This window comes from Staurois parvus, unplaced genomic scaffold, assembly GCF_062004578.1.
Source record: "Staurois parvus isolate SC_StPar_1 unplaced genomic scaffold, SC_StPar_1.0 ptg000147l, whole genome shotgun sequence".
NCBI lineage: Eukaryota > Metazoa > Chordata > Amphibia > Anura > Ranidae > Staurois > Staurois parvus.
The window spans coordinates 28,082,350-28,104,800 of NW_028317943.1; the positions used below are offsets into that span (position 1 = coordinate 28,082,350).

The following is a 22,451-nucleotide window of genomic DNA, read 5'->3' on the forward strand; positions in this document are numbered from 1 at the left end:
TATTACGTGCGGAAAGAATGCGCACTCACCAGAACGCGCAATTTAATGAGCGTTATGAGTATATATCCTGATATCATCTGCCAGTCCGGAGAGTAACTAGAATCCAGTGAACTTCCTCCTATGGTCCTAAATATTGATGATAGGATATCAAAGTGGTCCGGAGTTTCCCTTAGGTGGTAGTTTGGGTATTGCCCTCTGGAAGTTTTAGAGGCTCCCTCTCCGATGGTCAGATGGGTGGCTGCAAATTAATACTCCCCAAGGGAGTCAAAGCAAAGACATCTCCATAGTGTAGTATATTAAATTTATTGGAGCATATGCGAATATCCACTTGTAAATGCGGTAAAAACGAGCACAGTAAACAGTGTGGACTAACCGTCCCATGTATAAGATGTCGTCACGGCGTTGCTGGCTCCTCCTATGCGTTTCGTGCACACGCACGTCATCTGGGGGGGATTGCCAAGTACTAAAGTATTGATACCAAAGGGTCCAAATCACAAATCTGGAACAAATATGCAGATAAAGACTTGTGACTTTTCTACAACTTTCTTGAACTCCAAACTGAGCCTTAGGAAGTACTAAAGTATTGATACCAAAGGGTCTGCATGACAGCCATTCAACTAATGATTTCAAAAGGAGGTCAACAATGGTAGCCCGAATATTTCCCTCACAAGTTAACTTTTTTGGTAAGATGGATAAACAAAGAGTGTGAAATCCTAATCTTTCTTAAAAAAAATGTTGCGAACTCCCTTCAGTGTTGGCTTCATGTCTGAACTTTGGTCTTCCCCTTCAGAGACACTTGACCAAGTCTCCAGACCTTTAGATATATGGACAGCACTGAAGGAAACTTGCAGCAGAATTTTCTCCAGGAACGGTAAATATATTTAAATCTTTCTACTAACATGTATATATAAAATTCAGCAACAGTATAAATCATAAGGTCCACTTTAAGTGTACAATGGCTGCAATGAAAAAGATCATTCTTTTGTCTAAACATACATTGTGCTATTGCTTACAACTTAACCAACACACTAACCAGTAGTTGATACTGATAATCAACTAAAGCTGGCCATACATTATACAAATTTCTTCTTCAATTTCCTTTAGATTTACCGTCAACTATGTAGTGCAAACAAATTGAAAGTGCTTAGGTTTGACCTCATATTATATGGTTTTGGTAAATCTAAAGGAAAATTGTACAAGAATATTGTGTAATGTATGGCCAGCCTTAGTCAGGTCACTATCAGAAATCAGGTATCATATGGCTAACCAGCTTAGTGGTTCCTATGTTTACTCCAAAGATCTCACATGCAAAGGAACCATGAGATACATGTTAGAAAATCAGTTTATCCAAATGTAATATTTTAGCTCTGGAATGATGCTGGCTGCTGCTCCTCACATAATATGATTGTAAAATTCCTGCACTTTGGTTCCTGACTCTGTTTCCCTGCAATGGCCATTATGGGGGAATTTTACTCTGATTCTTAGATTCATCTTTTTTTTTTTAAAGGGAACATGCCCAAAGGAAACAATGTTTTTCTTGCTTTTTTGATGGTTGTGGTGGGGGAAAGAGCCAGGAACTTCCTTGCAAAGGTCTTGTCATTAAAAATGACCCTGTCATGAGAAAAGTATGGGGGTTGCCATTGGTAGTCTTCGTTTGAAAATTGCCTTGAGTTGCCTTGATGTATCTGCCATCAAAAACTTTGGATCACAAACCTGCAACAAACATATCATAAATGAGTGTCTGAAAAGCGTAAAAAAACTGGATTTCTATACTTGTTCAAGGTCAGAGGCTTTGACAAGATTAAAACCATAGCATCAGCATGAGAGCCAGGGAACTAACATTCTCAAAACAAAGGTCACCAGTGGCAGACTAAATCATTATCTCATGACTGCCTCACTTTAAAGGAATGTTAAAGCCACATTAATTACATTAGGTATCAAAAAAGCATTTAAGATTGCTGACTTAAAACACTGTAATTGTCTTAGTTTTCCTTACTTTTATTTTCAGTCAAAGGGCCAGATAAATGTTGCAGCAATCCGGATTTAGCCCATGGGCCTTAGTTTGGAGACTCTTTAATGACCACCTTTAGCTATTCAGTCTGTCAATCAGTTTCTTGATTACATTGTATCAGACCTGCTTCTGGAAGAGTAATCAAATAACTGATCAGCACAGCTAAAGTCTGTACCATCCAGTGACTTGGTCTAAAAGTATATCACTGGTGTGTTCTTTCACTCAGCCTCATCACTCATCATCACTTACACTTGTAGTCTTTATTGTTAGTGTATCTGGATAAGTACAGTGTATCTGGAGGTATTGAGAAAATGAATTGTAGACACAAGCATAAAGGAAACGAATACATATGGGGATATTCAGAATTATTCTAATATATGATATTTATGGGGACTGAATGTAAACAGAATTTCAAAGAAACAAAATGAAACAAATGAGAAATAAAATTAAGTTTTTTGTTTTTTTTTTAACTTTATTTGTGTTTTAAGTCAGTTTGAATCATTTATAAAGTTGCCCTAACAAAGAACAAAATATTGACACTATTATCTCTTTTTTACTAAGTACATTGGTAACCTTGGTCCCAGTTTTGCAGGCCAGGCCAGTAAAATGGCAACCCAGTGGCAGCCCTTATTATGCAAAAAAACAGCAGGGTTTTTCCCTCAGCAGCATCCACCCATCACTGAAATTTCAATCAACGGGTTGACTGACCCTTTAATCTAATGGCTGGGCACTTAGCTTAGTTTACAATTTACAAATCAGTTAAACATACATGTTTATTCCTAAAGCGTTCAATGCTTGTTCTAAATTATTCTTGTCTGGACATTATGACCAGAGTTTGTACACTGAACTTTTTTTATGACGCCGAATATCAACTCATGACCACTTGTCAGTGAATGAATTCTTTTAGTTAATCGATTTCACACAATAGTAATGACTGCCAGCAACTTCTACAATACAGACTCTGATGGAGATTAGTGGAACAAACTCCAAAAACACTTCACTAATGCGATCCCATAGGTCACAGTACTGCCATGTAAACAAACTGTGGAACCCTAGCAACCTGCTATTATCAAAAGATCTCCAATGAACAGTCACTCTTCCCATTCTAACTTGGTGCTGGGCTATTGTCCTGAACAACAAACTCTGTAATTTTAGAGCCCTTATTTTATTTTACAGTATGCTCATACAGGGCTGCATAACTGTGGTGTTATAAACATAGTAATATAAGTAATATACTCCCCAGGAGCTTTAATATATATATATATATATATATATATATATATATATATATATTTTTTATTATTATTATTATATGTTTTTATACTGACAATCCTTTAACGTCTTAAAAAGCTATGTCTGTTGTATTGCTGGTGTTGCCTATCTCTGATCTGGTAAAGAGCATTCAGACTAATCTCTCCTCCCCAATTTTGACAGCTTGATATGACAGCTGAGCTTTGATTGAGCAGTTTAGGGTTAAATTACATTTCCAAGTTGTTCAGCTACACCTCTCTAGACCTATGGACATCCAAAGTAGGACCATCCAGCAGGCAACTTCTCAATACTCAATGGTACATCCCACAAAGGGCTTCCAGGCACCATGGGGAGCGTTCTGGTAGAAGAGGCTGAGGGAGGAGAATTCCATACTCCAGCCTCTCTCAAACTCTTTAATATGAAGGAACCTTTAAAATTCCTTTCAGATATCAGGGAACACCTGCTGATAGTTATATCTACAGCTCATGGTACATTAGTGTGATTGTCATTGGGAAGAATGCTTCTTACACTTGTAGTCATTGGGAAGAATCCCCACCCACCCTTAGATTGCTGAAAAGATCACTTCTGTCTTTAGTTAGTTACTTATCTGAGAAGCAGGAGTTGCTCACTGCTTAAAGAAGCTCTAGCACCCTCTTTCTTTTGAAAGTCTGCCATACTGGAACCCCACCCCTATGTCAGCCATAGATGTGCTATTTTATCTCAATTATTTATTTTATGTCATGATAGTTTTCACTTATTCAATTCAAAAACACAATCACAAAGGAGGTATTTTTATGAAATATGCAGTTACATGTTGATAGTTTTACCATAAGGGCCCTTTCACACGGGGGGGGGGCTATGTGTTCTGATCAGAAGGGGATCTGTGAGTCGATCCCGTTGATTGGATCAGAGCAGAGTGGATGACAGGTCCGTGTCCACTCAGTTTCTGCAGAGCAGACACAGACAGACCCTGCTCAGCTCAATGGGTGGTCGGAAGTAAACAGACTCCACTGTGCATTTACTCGATTACCTCCAATCTGGTCTGCCGGAATGGAAGGGGACACAGTCCTCCTTCGTTTTTTTTTTAGTGGGCTGATTGGGCCCATAGGTAGGTGGGTGTAAATGGACACACATAAGTCCATTTATCCCAACCACTCCATAGAAATGCATGGACTGTCCTATCAGGCCCACCTGAAAAATTGACAGGTGGACTTGATCGATTTGCCCAGTAAAAGGACCGCAAGTCATTATTTCAGCTCATAAAATGTTAACTTATTGCGTCTCATAAGGGTCTTTGTTTACCCTCCTGGCAGTTATTGTTAGACTGACGCTAAAGGCAGTTTAAAGAGTGATAACCTGTACAATAATTCTAATGTATGGACCTTCAAGTATGCAAAATCAAAGTCCAAAAACATTCAAAACTCAATAAAATAACACGTACGTATAGGGGTTGCTTTACTAAAAGCAAATAGGTTGTTAACCTTGTAAGGGAATTTTCCCTTAGCTTAATGAATGAAGTGAAACTCTGTTAAATTCCATCATCCAATCAAAAATACCAAAATGTATATGAGGTAAATTTGTTTAATTGTGGAATTCACACTTCTCTGTTTTAAGGCACAGGTATTTCCTATCTAAATCAATAAAAAGACATGATAACGGGTGTCGGCGCACGCTGCAAAGCACATTGCAATGCATTTTGGCATGCACATAAACATGTATTAATTATGCAAACTGAAATACATATTGATGCAAATGCATAGGTGTGAATCATGCAAGCAAATAGTGTACGGTAACAAACTTTTCATATGCACTATGCTTTTGTGTATTAAGCTTTGACTCTGCCTTTATACAGCATCTTAGCATGTGGGGATGTGAATCTAACATATCTAACCTTTCATAGGAAGAACGGGTGCTATATTCAGCATATGCTCTTTTCGGTACCCTCCTGATGATGCTCTACATGCTCCTTGCTGGAATAATTCTCAGCATCTCCCAGATGACCGATTTAGATATGATCACAGGGGTGAAATACCATGAGAAGTCAGGCCAAATTCACACAAACCTGGGTTTTCCCTGTTTGCAATCCAAAGTGTAGTATTATCGCTTGCACAGTCACTTTGTAATGAACAAGAAAGAAAAAGAAATATAGTCCATATGCCCGTCCTCCTGTTGGTTGCCAGGACACAGGTGGGTCCTCTTGCCTAGTGTCCAGTATTGCTAGAATGCAGTCGGCTCCTGACACGTACCATCTATTGTTGCTAGGATGTGTGTGGCTCTAATAGAGTCCATTCACACTCTACACATTAAACATTAGCTCAAACCTTTACATGTGTATAGCATAAAATACACTCCATACGTCGGTCCTCAAACGCAGATTTTTCCATTTTTGTTTTGCACTGCAGCCCAATAAGGACTAGTGTGCTTGTGCCATGGAATACTATACTGTTGCAATCAGATACATATACATTTTGGATCTGAAAGTAGAGTACTGTATGCCTGTGTGCATGACCCCCAAGTCCCATTTCACACTATGAATTGCACAGGACTGCGCTGCGCATTCCTGTGCTACTCTCATGCTACTCACTGCAGTTTGATTTGAGCCCATTCATTTTCAATAGTATCAAATCTCATTGCATCTCAGCAAAAGTAGTGCATGCAAATGCACTGCAACTGGATCGCATGGTATGTTTGTTTGCGACCTGCATTTGGGGTGTTGTTAACGTAACATTGACACCCACTGCAGATTGCAACTGCCCTGCGTTTTGAATGTGGTGCAGGAAACGTGCATGGAACGTGGGTTTCCCGCACCGCGTTCTAGTATGAACCTAGCCTTACAGAAAGAATGAGATTTAGGTCATATATTAGTTTGAGGGAAAGGAGTATACCGTATGGATCCAAACAAATCTGCATAATGCAAAGTATGTATGCTAGAATCATTAAAGGACCCATTCTGTACTACTGGAAGAATTACAGATTTGCCAGGGACACAGCCAGGGACATTACTTTGCAGTGAGTACATGCACATTCTAGTGAAGGGAGTGCCAGTTCCTGTCTTGTCCCAAGGACATGATCATATTGCTGCCTGACAGTAAAAAGACCAGAGGGGGGAGGGGCTCCTAGGGGCATCTGCTCCTCCTCCCCAGGGAAGCCCTTCTCCACGCTTCATGCACCATGCCATACAAAAGAACAGCCTGAGCTCACAAGCAACCACACAAACACAGCTCTGTCACCAAGCTGGCCGCAACAGGACAGCAGCCTGCTAATTTGTGTTTCTGGTTGCTGCCCTAGTCTATATCCAGACTTGTACACCGGCCCCGCTCCTTCATGTGGCTGTAGCCCTCTAGAATCATTGCTCTGATGTCTAAGATCACTAATGTAAAAACACTAATAAAAACTACACATAGCCAAAAGGTTTTTATTTTTTGGGTAACACGGGGAAATGTTCAAACCTATTACTGTGATGTCATTGGGGAAATTCCTTCTCAATTGCTGTGTGATCAGAGGAACAAGAAATAGGACGATCTCCCCAACACCGAAATTGCAGTGTTTGCCATAAAAACCCAACTTCGGGAATGACAAAAAAAAATAAATTTTGCAGTGCTATTTGTACAGCACTGATTAGCTGCTTTGCTGTGTTTAGATGGATGGTCAGGGGGCGGGAAAACCGCAGCTCAGATGCCTGCTTTTATCACTTTTTAACCCTTAGGGCTGGTTTACACCAGGAATCAGGGATATGGTGCAGTACGGTGCGATTTTAGCCCATTCGTTGTTAATAGGCTGAATCGCACTGGACACTTGCTTTTAATTTAAAAAAAAAATGATAACCAGAGTGTATTATTTCACTAAAAACAACACACGAAGAGTGTCAATCAATTGAACCTGTGCTGTGTGTGTCTATAGACACACACAGCCCAGCTCAGGATCAAGCCTGCAGGTGTGCCACATAGCAAACAGCTTGCTAGGGGGCACACGAAGAAGAGTGCTGGCGGGGGACCCCAGTAGGGGAGGTTCAGGGCCACTCTGTGCAATACCACAGAGCAGGTAAGTATAACATGTTTGTTTTTTTAGAGAAAAAAAGCCTTTAAATACTGCGAGCACGCAGGCTCTTTATTGCAGAAGAGACTTGGTATATCTCTTCAGCAATAAAATAAACCTACCTGCCTGCCTGCAGTTTTCTTTACAATGTACACAGCTCAGTTTACATTCCAGCATAGATCCTCTGTGCTGGAAATAACGAACTCTACTGCATGCAAAGGAATGACGTCATCCTGCATTGGCCAATGAAATTGCCATGAGCCAACCACCTGGAATAAGTAGAGTAGAAGATGCTGATGAGGGACCTTGGACCACTGAAGCAGAGGTTAGTATTGTTGACTTTACTTCTGCTTGAGCCTGGGTTCACATATATGCGGTGTGGTATATTGCATGTGATTCGCACAGGAACCATACTGCATTCCTGTGCAAATCACATGCGATTTGTGTGCGGTGCGATTGGACCCATACATTTTGTATGGCTCTATTCGCACCGCACCCACACCAAAAAGGTGCAGGGCCCTTTTTTGGGCCAGCACTAGAATCGGATTTCATAAGTATTCACACCTATGCGATCCGATTCTGCACATCGCACCACGTTTTGCGGACCGCTTTCGGGGTGTTGTTAACTTACACACCCGCAGCGGGTTGACATAAACGGGGTGCGATTCTGATGCGCTGCGGAATACGCACTGAAAACGCTGCGAATTCCACACCGCATCAGTGTGAACCAGGGCTTAAGGCTGATCATACACTATATCATCTGATTGTACAATCTCCCTAAGGGCCTGTTCACACTGCATAAGAAAAACAACTCTCCATTGAAACAATGGTTTCTGTGTGCCCCATTCACACTTCCTCGCAGCTGTCAGCTGTGCAGAAAAATGTAACATGTCTGCATTTTTCTGCATCATTCCACAGGTCCCTGTGTGACCCCATGTTTTTATGCATGGCAGCCGAGCTACTGCATAGAAATGGATGGAATGTCGCTTTGTGACATTCCATTAAAAGTAAAAAAAGGGAAGCACTGACTTTCCTTGTAAAAATACAAGCCACTGCCCCCCCTTTGCTGACAGCTGCGATCGATACCCACAGAGAAAAAAATGTTCCGTTTTTCTCTGTGGGTAGTGCGAACCTACCCTTAGATCTATCATCAACTATGTAGTGCAAGGGCCTGCCTGACTGGATACATATTGAATGGCTTGTTGAGGTTTGTCCCCTTATTATGGTGGCCATACACATAATGGTCTGATTGAACAATTCATCACAAAAACCGGTCAATGCGATCGAATTTATGAATTTTCGAAATGACACATATACTGTGCCATTGATTGATTTTGATCAAAATGACTCTGATTGGTCTGGATGTTAGAGTGGAACTGTTGTGTTAACCACTTGCTGCTAGAGGTACACATATATGTGGTCTCTTGGGGGGTGGGCTTTATCATTAAGCGGCCGCATATATGCGTCCTTATGTAAGCTCCACGAGCAGGGCCCTCCTATTCCTTCTGTACTGAAATGTATTGTAATTGTACTGTCTCCCTTATAGTGTAAAGTGCTGAGCAAACTGTTGGTGCTTTATAAATCCTGTATAATAATAATATATAGATATATACCTCTTAGATTGTAAGCTCCAAGGAGCAGGGCCCTCCTATCCCTCTTGTATTGAACTGTATTGTTGCTGTATTGTCTCCCTTATATTGTAAAGCGCTGAGCAAACTGTTGGTGCTTTATAAATCCTGTATAATAATAATATATAGATATATACCTCTTAGATTGTAAGCTCCAAGGAGCAGGGCCCTCCTATCCCTCTTGTATTGAACTGTATTGTTGCTGTATTGTCTCCCTTATATTGTAAAGCGCTGAGCAAACTGTTGGTGCTTTATAAATCCTTATAACAATAATAATAATATAAACACATTACTGTGCTGAGAGCGCGCTCCCAGTACAGTAACCTGAGGGTACCAGAAAGCTCCTGATGCATACGTGCAATTGGGAGCTTTATGATCATGTGACCGCTGTGACTAATATTCACAGCGGTCACATAATCTGAATGTCCACCGTCCGGTGTTTAGAACCTCTTAAAGGGCTGGGAGGCAGCAGTGGGCAGGGATTAATACTCATCTGTCCAACGATCCCTTGTCAGCGCCAGCATCTTCTTTTTTGAGCCTCTTTGTTGGCGAGGATGACATCATTTTTGCGCATGCGTAGGAGGCGATCATCTCAGAGCTCAGAGACCGGCTCGGTGCTGTAAGCTGAGCTGTAAATGCGCAGGAGGCCATCAGCTCAGCACTCAGAGACTGGACTGGTGCTGTAAGTTGAACTGCCCATGTGCAGGAGGCCATCATCTCAGTGCTCAGAGACCGGCCCAATGCTGTAAGCTGAGCTGTGCATGCGCAGGAGGTCATCATCTCAGCGCTCATAGACCATCCCGGCACTGTAAATTGAACTGTGCATGCACAGGAGGCCATCATCTCAGCGCTCAGAGACCGTCCCAGCACTGTAAGCTGAATTGTGCATGCGCAGGAGGCCATAATCTTAGCACTCACAGACTGTCTCGGTGCTGTAAACTGGACTGTGCATGTGCAGGAGGCCATCATCTCAGTGCTCAGAGACCATCCCGGCACTGTAATCTGAACTGTGCATGTGCAGGAGGCCATAATCTCAGCACTCACAGAGTGGCCTGGCGCTATAAGCTGAACTGTGCATGCACAGGAGGTCATCTCAGCACTCACAGACCGGCCTGGTGCTGTAGACAGAACTGTGCATGCACGGGAGACCATAATCTCAGCACTCACAGACCGCCCCGGCGCTATAAGCTGAACTGTGCATGCACAGGAGGTCATCTCGGCACTCACAAACCGGCCTGGTGCTGTAGACAGAACTGTTCATGCGCAGGAGACCATAATCTCATCACTCACAGACCGGCCTGGTGCTGTAGACAGAACTGTGCATGCGCGGGAGACCATAATCTCAGCACTCACAGACCGCCCCGGCGCTATAAGCTGAACTGTGCATGCACAGGAGGTCATCTCAGCACTCACAAACCGGCCTGGTGCTGTAGACAGAACTGTTCATGCGCAGGAGACCATAATCTCAGCACTCACAGACTGGCCTGGCGCTATAAGCTGAACTGTGCATGCACAGGAGGTCATCTCAGCACTCACAGACCGGCCTGGTGCTGTAGACAGAACTGTTCACGTGCAGGACACCATAATCTCAGCACTCAGAGACTGGCCCAACGCTGTAAACTGAACTGTGCATGTGCAGGAGACCATAATCTCAGCAGAGACCGGCCCAACACTGTGAACTGAACTGTGCATGTGCAGGAGGCCATCATTTCAGTGCTCAGAGACCGGCTCGGTGCTGTAAGTTGAACTGTGCATGTGCAGGAGGCCATCATCTCAGTGCTCAGAGACCGGCCCGGTGCTGTAAGCTGAACTCTGCATGTGCAGCTCAGTTTGCAGCAGTGAAGATGGCAAGCAGGCAGGTAGAGGCATTTTATTGCCAAAAAGCCACTACATATCTCTTCTGCCATAAAAGCCCACCTGCTCGCTGTTTGTTATGAAGGAAGTAGGGTTGCCACCACATCCCTTTAAAACCGCTCACTGAATTTAGTTACCACCTTAACCAGCCACAGAACCTGTAGAATTAATATTTGTCCAGTTTTAAAGGGATGAGGTGGCAACCCTAGCTGAAAGTTCAGGTCTGCTTTAAATCCGATTGCAGGAAAGTAGATCGATCGATATGGCTGATGTATTGAACGATCATGTCGGTATTTTTCACTGACAATAAATGGTTGAACAATGCGATTGTATATAAAATTGTTCAGTGTACGGCCGCCATCCTTTGTATAGTGAATGCCTAAACAATCATGCACAGGAAGCCATGATGATGTAATGTGGGAGCCACCAGAGCTGACCTGTGTGGGCTCTGACACAGTGACCAGGAACAAGCCTGGGCATATCATGTGTCTCCACAGGCCATGTGTCCCTGGTGAATGGCTGACATCCCCCACACATGACCCTACCAGCCCTCCACACAGCTACTTCTTTGCTCTGAAATACAGTTTTATGACCCTGTTAACAGACCAAAATAAAAAACATAACCGCCCGCATCACTTTCACACCTTTCCCAAATATGTGAACAGAAAATCTATCCGCTGCTTAGCAACGCCCCAGCCGCTTGCGATCTGTTGGTCACCTGGAGACGAGTCTCCGCCCTCCCCGAACTAGTGGCCGCCGCCCGCACTCTCCTCACAGCTCGGGCCAGCTCAGCCTCGCTTTCACTTCCCCCGGGCCGGCTGTGCCCGGTACAAGGCCTGGCGGAGGATTCCTCGGGGCGGGGATTACAGTACAGTGGGTGGGGCCTGTGCTGACTTCCCACACTGACTCCCTCGGGTGCTCGCCTGGGAGCTGAGGAGGCAGCGGGGCCGCCCGTGTGGTGCCGGAGAGAGAGAAAGAGGGAGGGACGAAGCTCGGGGATGCCGGGGCGCTGCCGCTCTGAACGGAGAAGCCGGGGAGCGGAGGTAGTGGACACGCTGGGGGATCGACAGCCCGGATCTGGAGTTCAAGTCCCAGCTCCACTCTGGCCTCTCCCTCCTCATCCGCCATGTTAACCAGAAAACCCGGGGCGGCCGTGGCCATCCATCCGGCCGGTAAGAGTGGGGGGAGGGGAGAGACAAGAGGACGGGCCCTCAGGGGTTAAATCAGCTTGGTTGGGGCAGACGGTGCATCTGGGGGACCGGTGTGGCCCTACAAGGTTGTATCCAGGGGCCACGGGTGGGAGATGGAACAGACAGGGACACCGATGACAACAAAGCCGTGTCTGACTCCTGGGATCATGGATTTATCCTGACAATGGCAGGCCTTGTATGGGCCCCCAGTCTGCTCCATTCAGGGGCCCCAGGCATTGTCACTGTCTAATCCCAACCCTGCTTTGTCTTCCAGGCAGAGGAAGTGAAGGGACCAGCCAGCTCCAGCCATCTCCAGCGTTACCCCGATCTGCCGCCGCCACCGGATCGCCCGTCTCATTGCCACCCCTCAGAGCCAACAACGCAGCGCACACGGTAAGACCTGGGGGCCCCACTGCACTCAGGAGCCCGTCTGTCTGACCTCCACACACTGCCAATGGGGCCCTATTCATAGAAATCAATGTGCTGGGGACAGGTAGGCTGACAGCCAGACACGGCTCAGGATCGGAGCAGGCGACACCATCCGTCACCCCGATACACCGTGTGTGTGAAAATAGCACCGCTGGAAAATGGCCTGGAATGGCTTTCATTGAAATAGCTGATACTTTAATGACTGCACCGTGATTGTAATAGTCTCTCACTGCTATTTACAGACACTGCTTAATTACATTGCTATCTTTAGCACACATCTGTGGCCTTTCTGACATACCTGACTCTAACATGTGTGTAGAGCTTGTCTGGTCATATAGACTTGTAGGGGTTGTCGTGTGTGCAGAGCTTGTCTGGTCATATAGACTTGTAGGGGTTGTCGTGTGTGCAGAGCTTGTCTGGTCATATAGACTTGTAGGGGGTTGTCGTGTGTGTAGAGCTTGTCTGGTCATATAGACTTGTAGGGGTTGTCATGTGTGTGTAGAGCTTGTCTGGTCATATAGACTTGTAGGGGTTGTCGTGTGTGCAGAGCTTGTCTGGTCATATAGACTTGTAGGGGGTTGTCATGTGTGTGTAGAGCTTGTCTGGTCATATAGACTTGTAGGGGTTGTCATGTGTGTGTAGAGCTTGTCTGGTCATATAGACTTGTAGGGGTTGTCATGTGTGTGTGTAGAGCTTGTCTGGTCATATAGACTTGTAGGGGTTGTCATGTGTGTGTAGAGCTTGTCTGGTCATATAGACTTGTAGGGGTTGTCATGTGTATGTAGAGCTTGTCTGGTCATATAGACTTGTAGGGGTTGTCATGTGTGTGTAGAGCTTGTCTGGTCATATAGACTTGTAGGGGTTGTCGTGTGTGCAGAGCTTGTCTGGTCATATAGACTTGTAGGGGGTTGTCATGTGTGTGTAGAGCTTGTCTGGTCATATAGACTTGTAGGGGGTTGTCATGTGTGTGTAGAGCTTGTCTGGTCATATAGACTTTTAGGGGGTTGTCATGTGTGTGTAGAGCTTGTCTGGTCATATAGACTTGTAGGGGTTGTCGTGTGTGTGTAGAGCTTGTCTGGTCATATAGACTTGTAGGGGGTTGTCATGTGTGTGTAGAGCTTGTCTGGTCATATAGACTTGTAGGGGTTGTCATGTGTGTGTAGAGCTTGTCTGGTCATATAGACTTGTAGGGGTTGTCATGTGTGTGTAGAGCTTGTCTGGTCATATAGACTTGTAGGGGTTGTCATGTGTGTGTGTAGAGCTTGTCTGGTCATATAGACTTGTAGGGGTTGTCATGTGTGTGTAGAGCTTGTCTGGTCATATAGACTTGTAGGGGTTGTCATGTGTGTGTAGAGCTTGTCTGGTCATATAGACTTGTAGGGGTTGTCATGTGTGTGTAGAGCTTGTCTGGTCATATAGACTTGTAGGGGTTGTCATGTGTGTGTAGAGCTTGTCTGGTCATATAGACTTGTAGGGGTTGTCATGTGTGTGTATAGCTTGTCTGGTCATATAGACTTGTAGGGGTTGTCATGTGTGTGTAGAGCTTGTCTGGTCATATAGACTTGTAGGGGTTGTCATGTGTGTGTAGAGCTTGTCTGGTCATATAGACTTGTAGGGGTTGTCATGTGTGTGTAGAGCTTGTCTGGTCATATAGACTTGTAGGGGTTGTCATGTGTGTGTAGAGCTTGTCTGGTCATATAGACTTGTAGGGGTTGTCATGTGTGTGTAGAGCTTGTCTGGTCATATAGACTTGTAGGGGTTGTCATGTGTGTGTAGAGCTTGTCTGGTCATATAGACTTGTAGGGGGTTGTCATGTGTGTGTGTAGAGCTTGTCTGGTCATATAGACTTGTAGGGGTTGTCATGTGTGTGTGTAGAGCTTGTCTGGTCATATAGACTTGTAGGGGTTGTCATGTGTGTGTAGAGCTTGTCTGGTCATATAGACTTGTAGGGGGTTGTCATGTGTGTGTAGAGCTTGTCTGGTCATATAGACTTTTAGGGGTTGTCATGTGTGTGTAGAGCTTGTCTGGTCATATAAACTTGTAGGGGTTGTGATATGTGTGTGTAGAGCTTGTCTGGTCATATAGACTTGTAGGGGGTTGTCATGTGTGTGTAGAGCTTGTCTGGTCATATAGACTTTTAGGGGTTGTCATGTGTGTGTAGAGCTTGTCTGGTCATATAAACTTGTAGGGGTTGTGATATGTGTGTGTAGAGCTTGTCTGGTCATATAGACTTGTAGGGGTTGTCTGGTCATATAGACTTGTAGGGGGTTGTCATGTGTGTGTGTAGAGCTTGTCTGGTCATATAGACTTTTAGGGGTTGTCATGTGTGTGTAGAGCTTGTCTGGTCATATAAACTTGTAGGGGTTGTGATATGTGTGTGTAGAGCTTGTCTGGTCATATAGACTTGTAGGGGTTGTCTGGTCATATAGACTTGTAGGGGCTGTCATGTGTGTGTAGAGCTTGTCTGGTCATATAGACTTGTAGGGGTTGTCGTGTGTGTAGAGCTTGTCTGGTCATATAGACTTTTAGGGGTTGTCATGTGTATGTAGAGCTTGTCTGGTCATATAGACTTGTAGGGGTTGTCGTGTGTGTAGAGCTTGTCTGGTCATATAGACTTGTAGGGGTTGTCATGTGCGTGTAGCCCTTGTCTGAGTACATCGGACTGTAGAGGATGTGCTATGTATGAAGCACTTGTCTGGCTACATGGAATCCTAGGGCTTGTCATGTGAATGTAGTGCTTGTCTGGTCATATAGATGTGTAGAGGTTGTTGTATGTACTGTATGCAGTGCTTGTCTGGTCATACAACCTTGTAGAGGTTGTTGTATGTACTGTACGTAGTGCTTGTCTGGTCATATAGACTTGTAGAGGTTGTCGTATGTACTGTATGTAGTGCTTGTCTGGTCATATAGACTTGTAGAGGTTGTCGTATGTACTGTATGTAGTGCTTGTCTGGTCATATAGACTTGTAGAGGTTGTCGTATGTACTGTATGTAGTGCTTGTCTGGTCATATAGACTTGTAGAGGTTGTCGTATGTGTACCGTATGTAGTGCTTGTCTGGTCATAGAGACTTGTAGAGGTTGTCGTATGTACTGTATGTAGTGCTTGTCTGGTCATACAACCTTGTAGAGGTTGTCGTATGTACTGTATGTAGTACTTGTGTGGTCATAGAGACTTGTAGAGGTTGTCGTATGTAGTGCTTGTGTGGTCATAGAGACTTGTAGAGGTTGTCGGATGTACTGTATGTAGTGCTTGTCTGGTCATAGAGACTTGTAGAGGTTGTCGGATGTACTGTATGTAGTGCTTGTCTGGTCATAGAGACTTGTAGAGGTTGTCGTATGTACTGTATGTAGTGCTTGTCTGGTCATAGAGACTTGTAGGGGTTGTCTTATGTAGATAGAACTTGTCTGATTACATAGAACTTGTCTGATTACATAGAACTGTAAAGGTTGTCATATGTCTTATCAGGTTACACAGACTTGTAGAGGTTGTCACATGTATGAAGCACTTGTCTGCCTACATGGAATTATAGGGGTTGTCATAGGTATGTAGAGGTTGTCTGGTTCTATGGACTTGTGGGGGTTGTCAGTATTTGATAACATGTGAGATGACTCTGTCATTCATTTTTTATCTGTAAGTATTTATGGTATCAGTGTATTCTTTCCAATGGGATTATGCATACTGAGCTTTCACCTTGCATGAACTCTTTGGAAGAAGAGAAAAATATCACCAAATGTTATTGTTATCTAGTAGAACAGATCGCTTCCTTTTATTAATGAAATCTTGTAATTCTGTGACAAGTACATGGTGTGTACCCTCTGTATTCATTTGACAACAAACCAACCATTTCTACATTGAGTATAAGTCGTAGTGTGTTGGGAAGACAGGTGGCTGACATATGCTTGCCCTTTAATATTTTAAAATGTTACCTGTTTTGTTGGTTTTTATATATGGCTAGTTCAAAATCTCCTATCATGATAGAAATACAAAGGCAACAGTGGATGACCGCCTAAAATTCTAGTTGCTCGGCTCTATACTGATCCTTTTTTACTTCTGTAGGTCTGGGATTTTGCATATGCAGCAAGTTAGGTTCAAATTTCTGATCTGCGTTCTTGATTTCAGTTAGTGTTTCAAAGTATTCAAGCTTGAGGTTCGGGATCATCACCAGGAAAATCACATTTTTGGGGGTCGACAGCAATTGCAGCCTAACTATATTTTCTGTGAGATGTTTAACCCCTTCAAGACCGTAGGTGTACCCCATGTGTCCTGGCTTTGAGAGGGTCAATACAAGCTCATGTTTCTATTATCAGCAGGCTGAGGGTGATTTAGTAAAAGTGATATGGGCAGCTGTGAAGCTGCCAGATCACTCTTACAGGATTCTCAGGGTGCCATCTGCTGGATGTCCAACCACACCCACAACCTCGCCAATTGCACAACACATATTGGGTTTCACTGTGCATACCAGAGTGAAAAAAAAAAAAAATAATTCTAGGTTACTCATTTATGGTTGGGCCCCATTCACACCTTCATGTTTTAGCGCGTCGGAACGCAAAACAACGGATGTGTCCTAGGATCACATGTTACACGATGAGGCCATTCACATCTGTGCACTGTTGCGCTGCCTTTAGAAAAATGAGGCATGTCCATTTTTTTTGTGCATTTTCATGCATTGTGAGGCCTGTAGAAGTCTAATGAGGTCGATTTTCTAAAGGCAAACAGTCTATGCAGTTGCTCTAGATCTTAGGGGAAGCTCTTAAATAAAAGGAGGCTCTTCTTATATCTAGCATCCAATCATGTGCAAGCAAAAATGCTGTTTATTTTACTTGCATGTGATTGGGTATGCTTTACCTCATTTACTAAGCTCTGGAGCAACTGCCCTCTGCGTGTCATCCTGAATATTTGAATTTCAAGGAAATACCCTTAGACTTGTGTAGCCATCAATGAGTAAGTGAAGATTGTATTGCACAGAGAAAGGGTGCTAGGATCAGCTCTTTGCAGACTTAAATATGTGGATTGGAGGCACACAGGAATAAGCGATTAAAAGCTAACTCCATCATTATTATTATACAAGACTTATATAGCGCCGACAGTTTGCTCAGCGCTTTACATTATGGAGGTGTACAGTAACAATACAGTTCAATACAAGAGGGATTAGGGGGCCCTGCTCCTTGGAGCTTACAATCTAGAAGGGAGGGGATAGTGGTACAAAAGTTAATTAGCTATGGGGGATGGAGTGGTTGGAAGAGTAGAGGATTCCAGTATTAGCTGGGGTCGGGGTAGGCTTCCCTGAAGAGATGGCTTTTCAGAGTGCGCCTAAAAGTGAGCAGAGTAGGCGATAGTCTGATAGATTGAGGTAGGGAGTTCCAGAGGATGGGAGAAGCCCTGGAGATGAGCATGGGAGGAGGAGACAAGGGAGCTAGAGAGTAGGAGGTCTTGCGAGGAGCGGAGAGTACGGTTTGGGTGATATTTACAGATAAGATCGGTTATGTAAATTGGGGCAGTGTTATGAACGGCTTTATACGTCAGTGTTTTGAATTTTATCCGTTGGGCAATTGGAAGCCAGTGGGGGGATTGGCAGAGAGGGGTGGCAGATACAGAACGGTTAGTAAGGTGGATGAGTCTGGCAGCAGCATTCATGATGGACTGTAGTGAGGATAGCCTGTGATGAGGTAGGCCAGTGAGGAGGGAGTTACAGTAGTCAAGGCGTGATATAATAAGGGAGTGAATGAGTTGCTTAGTGGTTTCCAAGGTTAGGAACGGGAGTATCTTGGAGATGTTATGGAGGTGAAGTCTACATGAGTTTGTCACCGATTGAATCTGGGGCTGAAAGGACAGATTGGAGTCTAGGATTACACCTAGTACCCTGGCGTGAGGAGTGGGACTGATGATAGTGTTGTTGATCTTGATGGAGAAGTTGGGGGGGGGGGGGGCACGGGGTGGGGGGAAACATGCTACGTTACACTGGTATTTAGTATGTAACATGCAATATCTAGCTAAGAAAGCAACCCCATCCCTAACCAACAGCAAGCAGGGGATCTTTCACTCACTCTCACTTTTAAAACTAGCATGACTGTGTGTGCGGCTCCACCTGCACAGTCATTTATACATTCACATAGATCTGTGATTGAATGAACTACGAGTCCCATTTTCCACTGCATCTGATAGACTTTTATTTCTCAGTGGACTGAAAGTGTGGTGATCACGGCACTCGTCCATTGATACTTCCCCAATCTCTCCAACTGAAAACTCACATTTATTTTCTCCATCTGCTCATCCCCCACAATTATTACCTTTTGCATCACTTGACCCTCCCTTTTAGATTGTAAGCTCTAACAGGCAGGGTCCTCTAATTCCTAATGTATTGAATTGTAACCACTGTTTGCCCTCACATTGTAAAGTGCTGCGCAAACTGTTGGCGCTATATAAATCCTGGAAAATGATGATAATACCTTGGTATAGACCGAGAACTGGAGGAAGAGGCAGCAGGAGCCTGGCATTGTAACTATGTTCAGTGATCACAGGTGCAGTGCTTTGCAGGCTCCTGTGGATACATAAAATCATAAATGCACATTTTTTTTTTCTCGCAAAATGGGGGCATTTATTATTTATATATATTTTTTAGGGTGAACCCTGTATATAAAATAAGGAAACGTTCCCTTCAGACTGATTTGTGAAGTGGCTGTTAATGGAGTTCTTGTTTAACAGCAAAACCTGTCACACAGGAATGGTTCTTGATTTGACTGAGTTCTAGCATTTTGTCAAGGCTATTTTGTTTTCCTGAATAAAAGCAGTAGTTTGTGAGTAAGTCTGACTTCCAGACATATTTACTTCCTTGTTTTGTTCACGCACCACATATTGTTCATATAGGAATGTCCTTGTTTGTTGCTGGTGACCATTTTTTTTTTTTTCCTCATTTCAGTTTGTTTTGCTTCCTTCATTCCTACTTTTCTCTTAGGGTCCATTCACACCAGCTTTTGCGTTGTAACACAGTGACTGGTATGTGATGCAGTCGAGCATGTCAACTTTTTTTCTTTTCTTTTTCATTTAACCAGTTCCCAACCGCGCTATAGCCGGAGGATGGCTACAGTGCGGTTGTGTAATCCTGGGACGTCGTCCATGGGCGTCATTCCAAAACACGCTCTCCTGCGCGCCCCCAGTGATCGCTGTGTCCATTATACGGTAAACTGCCAATCATGGCGGCCTTTTACCACGTGATCAGCTGTGTCCAATGACACAGCAGATCACCGGGTAAATACAGTTGCCGGTTATCGGCTGCTCTTTCCTCATGCTGTCAGAGCGTGAGGAAAGTACTGTCGAGAACCGGCAATTGTCAGCGAAGGGAGCCCTGATGATCAGTGCCACCCTGCAGTTCTACCCACCTGTGTCCATCAGTGGTGCACATCAGTGCTGCCTATCCGTGCCACCTCATCAGTGCCCATTAGTGCTGCCTATCAGTGCGGCCTCATCAACACACATCAGCGATGGAGAAAAATTACCTGTTTGCAAAATTTTATAATAGAAACAAAGAAAAACTTTTTTTTTTTTTCAAATGTTTTGCTCTTTGTTTATAGTGCAAAAAAATAAAACGGCCAGTGGCAAGTAAATACCACCAAAAGAAATCTATTTATGTTTAAAAAAAATGATACAAATTTCTTATGGGTACAGTGTTGCATGACCGCGCAATTGTCATTCAAAGTGCGACAGTGTTGAAAATTGGCCTGGGCAGGAAGGGGGTATAAGTGCCCGTTAGGCAAGTGGTTAATCTAAACAAACTTTAAGTGCCAATGGCCGCTGCATGGCGTGAGGCAATGCCAAGAGCTGCACTGAAAAGAAAAAAAATAGTGCATGCAGTCCTTTTTTGTTTTTTGTGTTTTTTTTTTTTTTTTTAAGTGTACAATGTTTGAACACCACTGCAACAGGCACACAGGTGATTTTGTCATGTCATGCAGTGGGATTGCTCTGGAATAGCTGCCCAACACAGTCCCACCTCATCTGGTGTGAATTGGCCCTTAGTGTGTTTTCTGCTAGCATGTAGTAAATAATATCTGATACCCTGTATAAAATAAATTATTGAAATACAGTATGAGTATTCTGTATAAAACCCTGTGATTGGACCAGTTGTGATATAGCTGTTTAGGAACAATGTACACTACCCTATGCAGTTGTGGTACTTTTTTGTTGCCACACAAAAGCCATGTAACCAAGACAGTATGTTGGCCTAAGGCCCTATGAATGAATTGTCTGATTGAAAAACAGTTTGTGGTTTCTTCTAGCTACCAATCAGTGCTGGTACAATTCTAGCCATAGGACACTGAAAAGTTGACTGGTTGCTAGGAAGGAAATACAGAAACTACATCAGTCATACACCTTATACTTGAGACCCTTGGTGGCTTCATATATTTTGAAAGCACAATATATTGGTAACTTATTCATTTTGAAAAGGATTTTCGTATTTATCTCTGCTGCCCCTAAGCTCCATATTTATGGTTTGGATGACAGTACTGCTGTATGAAATGTCAGGTTACATAAGGTGATGGCACTGAGGATTACGTACTGTTTCCAGACCATTCCAGTGAGAGGACAGGTTCGGGGTCAGAGAAGACACCAGGCTGTAATAGAGCTTTACTCATCTGCCAGCTGCCTAAAATTAGTGAGAAGATACTTGAATTTTTTGAAGACTTCTTAAAGAAATGGATTTAAACTTTTTGGACCCTTTCACACAGACATTCAGTCTGGATCCATCTGTCAGTTTTTCAAACAGATCCACAATGTATGTCTGTATGCAGGTGGCTGTAAACAGACGTCTGTCCGTTTTTTAATTCCATTTATGTCTGCTGAAAACAAGGGGAAAAGTTTGTGTCCATTTTTGCAGACATAGACTGATCTAAACAGATATTGTCTGATTACATATGTTTTTTGACAAACTTTTTTTTTTTTTTTGTCTATACTGTTGTCCTATGGCTTTTTTGTACTACAACTTAAAAAAAAAATGGACACGTTAAAAAGGGATGTATAGTGATGTGATGCAATATTTATTTATTCATTTTTGTTTTGTTTTTAAGCCAGAACTGATGATGTTTGTGTGAAAGGACCCTTTCACTTTTCATGTTCTGTTATAATATCTTTCTGGGCTTTTTATGCATGAATAAAAAAAAAAAGAGAGAAATTCTAAAAATGTAGAAGTTTTGATTGCTATGGAATTTGACGCATGCTATTTGAATGCAAATGAATCCCATGGCAAAGCACAGTGATTGAATGTTGCATCTGAAGAACACAACCTCACCTAATCATGGCTTGATGCTAAATGGTAAAACAAAAATATATGAAATTCAATTTGGTTTTAAAAAGCTAAAGAAGCAACTTCTTGTTTTGTTAACGGGTTAGCTTACACGAAACGGATATGTCTGTTGTTTAGGAAGATGCAATAGAAATAAACCATCTGGTTTTTTGTTTTTTTTGTTTTTTGTGGACTCCAAGCTTTAGATTCTAAGTCTGCTTATCTGCTGTGGTCATTAGATTAATTATTTTTTTTAATATTCTACAGCAGGGGGTCTCCAAACTTTTCAAACAAAAAGCCAGTTGACTGTCCTTTCGGACTTTGGGGGGGGACAGATTGTGTCTGGTGGGGGTAGAAATTATCCCGGGCCCAGCATAAGTAAGAATAAACATGGCCTCAGGGTTGGTGGTCAGTAGAAGGAGGGGTAATGCCCTATTATTGGTATTAGTGGAAGGAATAGTGTCCCATCATTGGTATTAGTGGAAGAAACCATACCCCATTGTTGGTGTCAGTGGAAAGAATACTGCCCCATCATTGATATTAGTGGGAGGAATAATGTGCTATAATTAGAGTCAGTGGCAGGAATTATGCCTCACACTTGGTATCAGTGGAAGAAACCATGCCTCATTGTTGGTGTCAGTGGAAGGAATTGTGCACCAATATTGATATTAAAGGTTGGTTTAATGCCCAAGAACAGACAAGGTAATTATGGTAGGGAGATCTTGCTTTCTGAGTATCCGAGAAATCTAGGAAGTCTGGTTGGCTAGACTCAACATG

The 22,451-nt window shown here is 43.3% G+C and overlaps 1 protein-coding gene across 2 annotated transcripts in view; it reads left to right on the plus strand.

The window, feature by feature from the left end:
- Positions 1-22,451, plus strand: part of DYRK2 (dual specificity tyrosine phosphorylation regulated kinase 2) — a 46,658-nt gene that overhangs the window by 17,275 nt on the left and 6,932 nt on the right. The window contains exons 1-2 of one of the 2 annotated variants that reach the window (XM_089674182.1): positions 11,544-11,951; positions 12,244-12,362. In XM_089674182.1, coding sequence (XP_089530308.1) covers positions 11,906-11,951; positions 12,244-12,362 — 165 coding nt within the window. In that variant the 5' untranslated portion in view covers positions 11,544-11,905. Of the gene's footprint in view, positions 1-11,543; positions 11,952-12,243; positions 12,363-22,451 lie in introns of those variants that run through there. The other variant, XM_089674183.1, reaches the window with a different exon arrangement.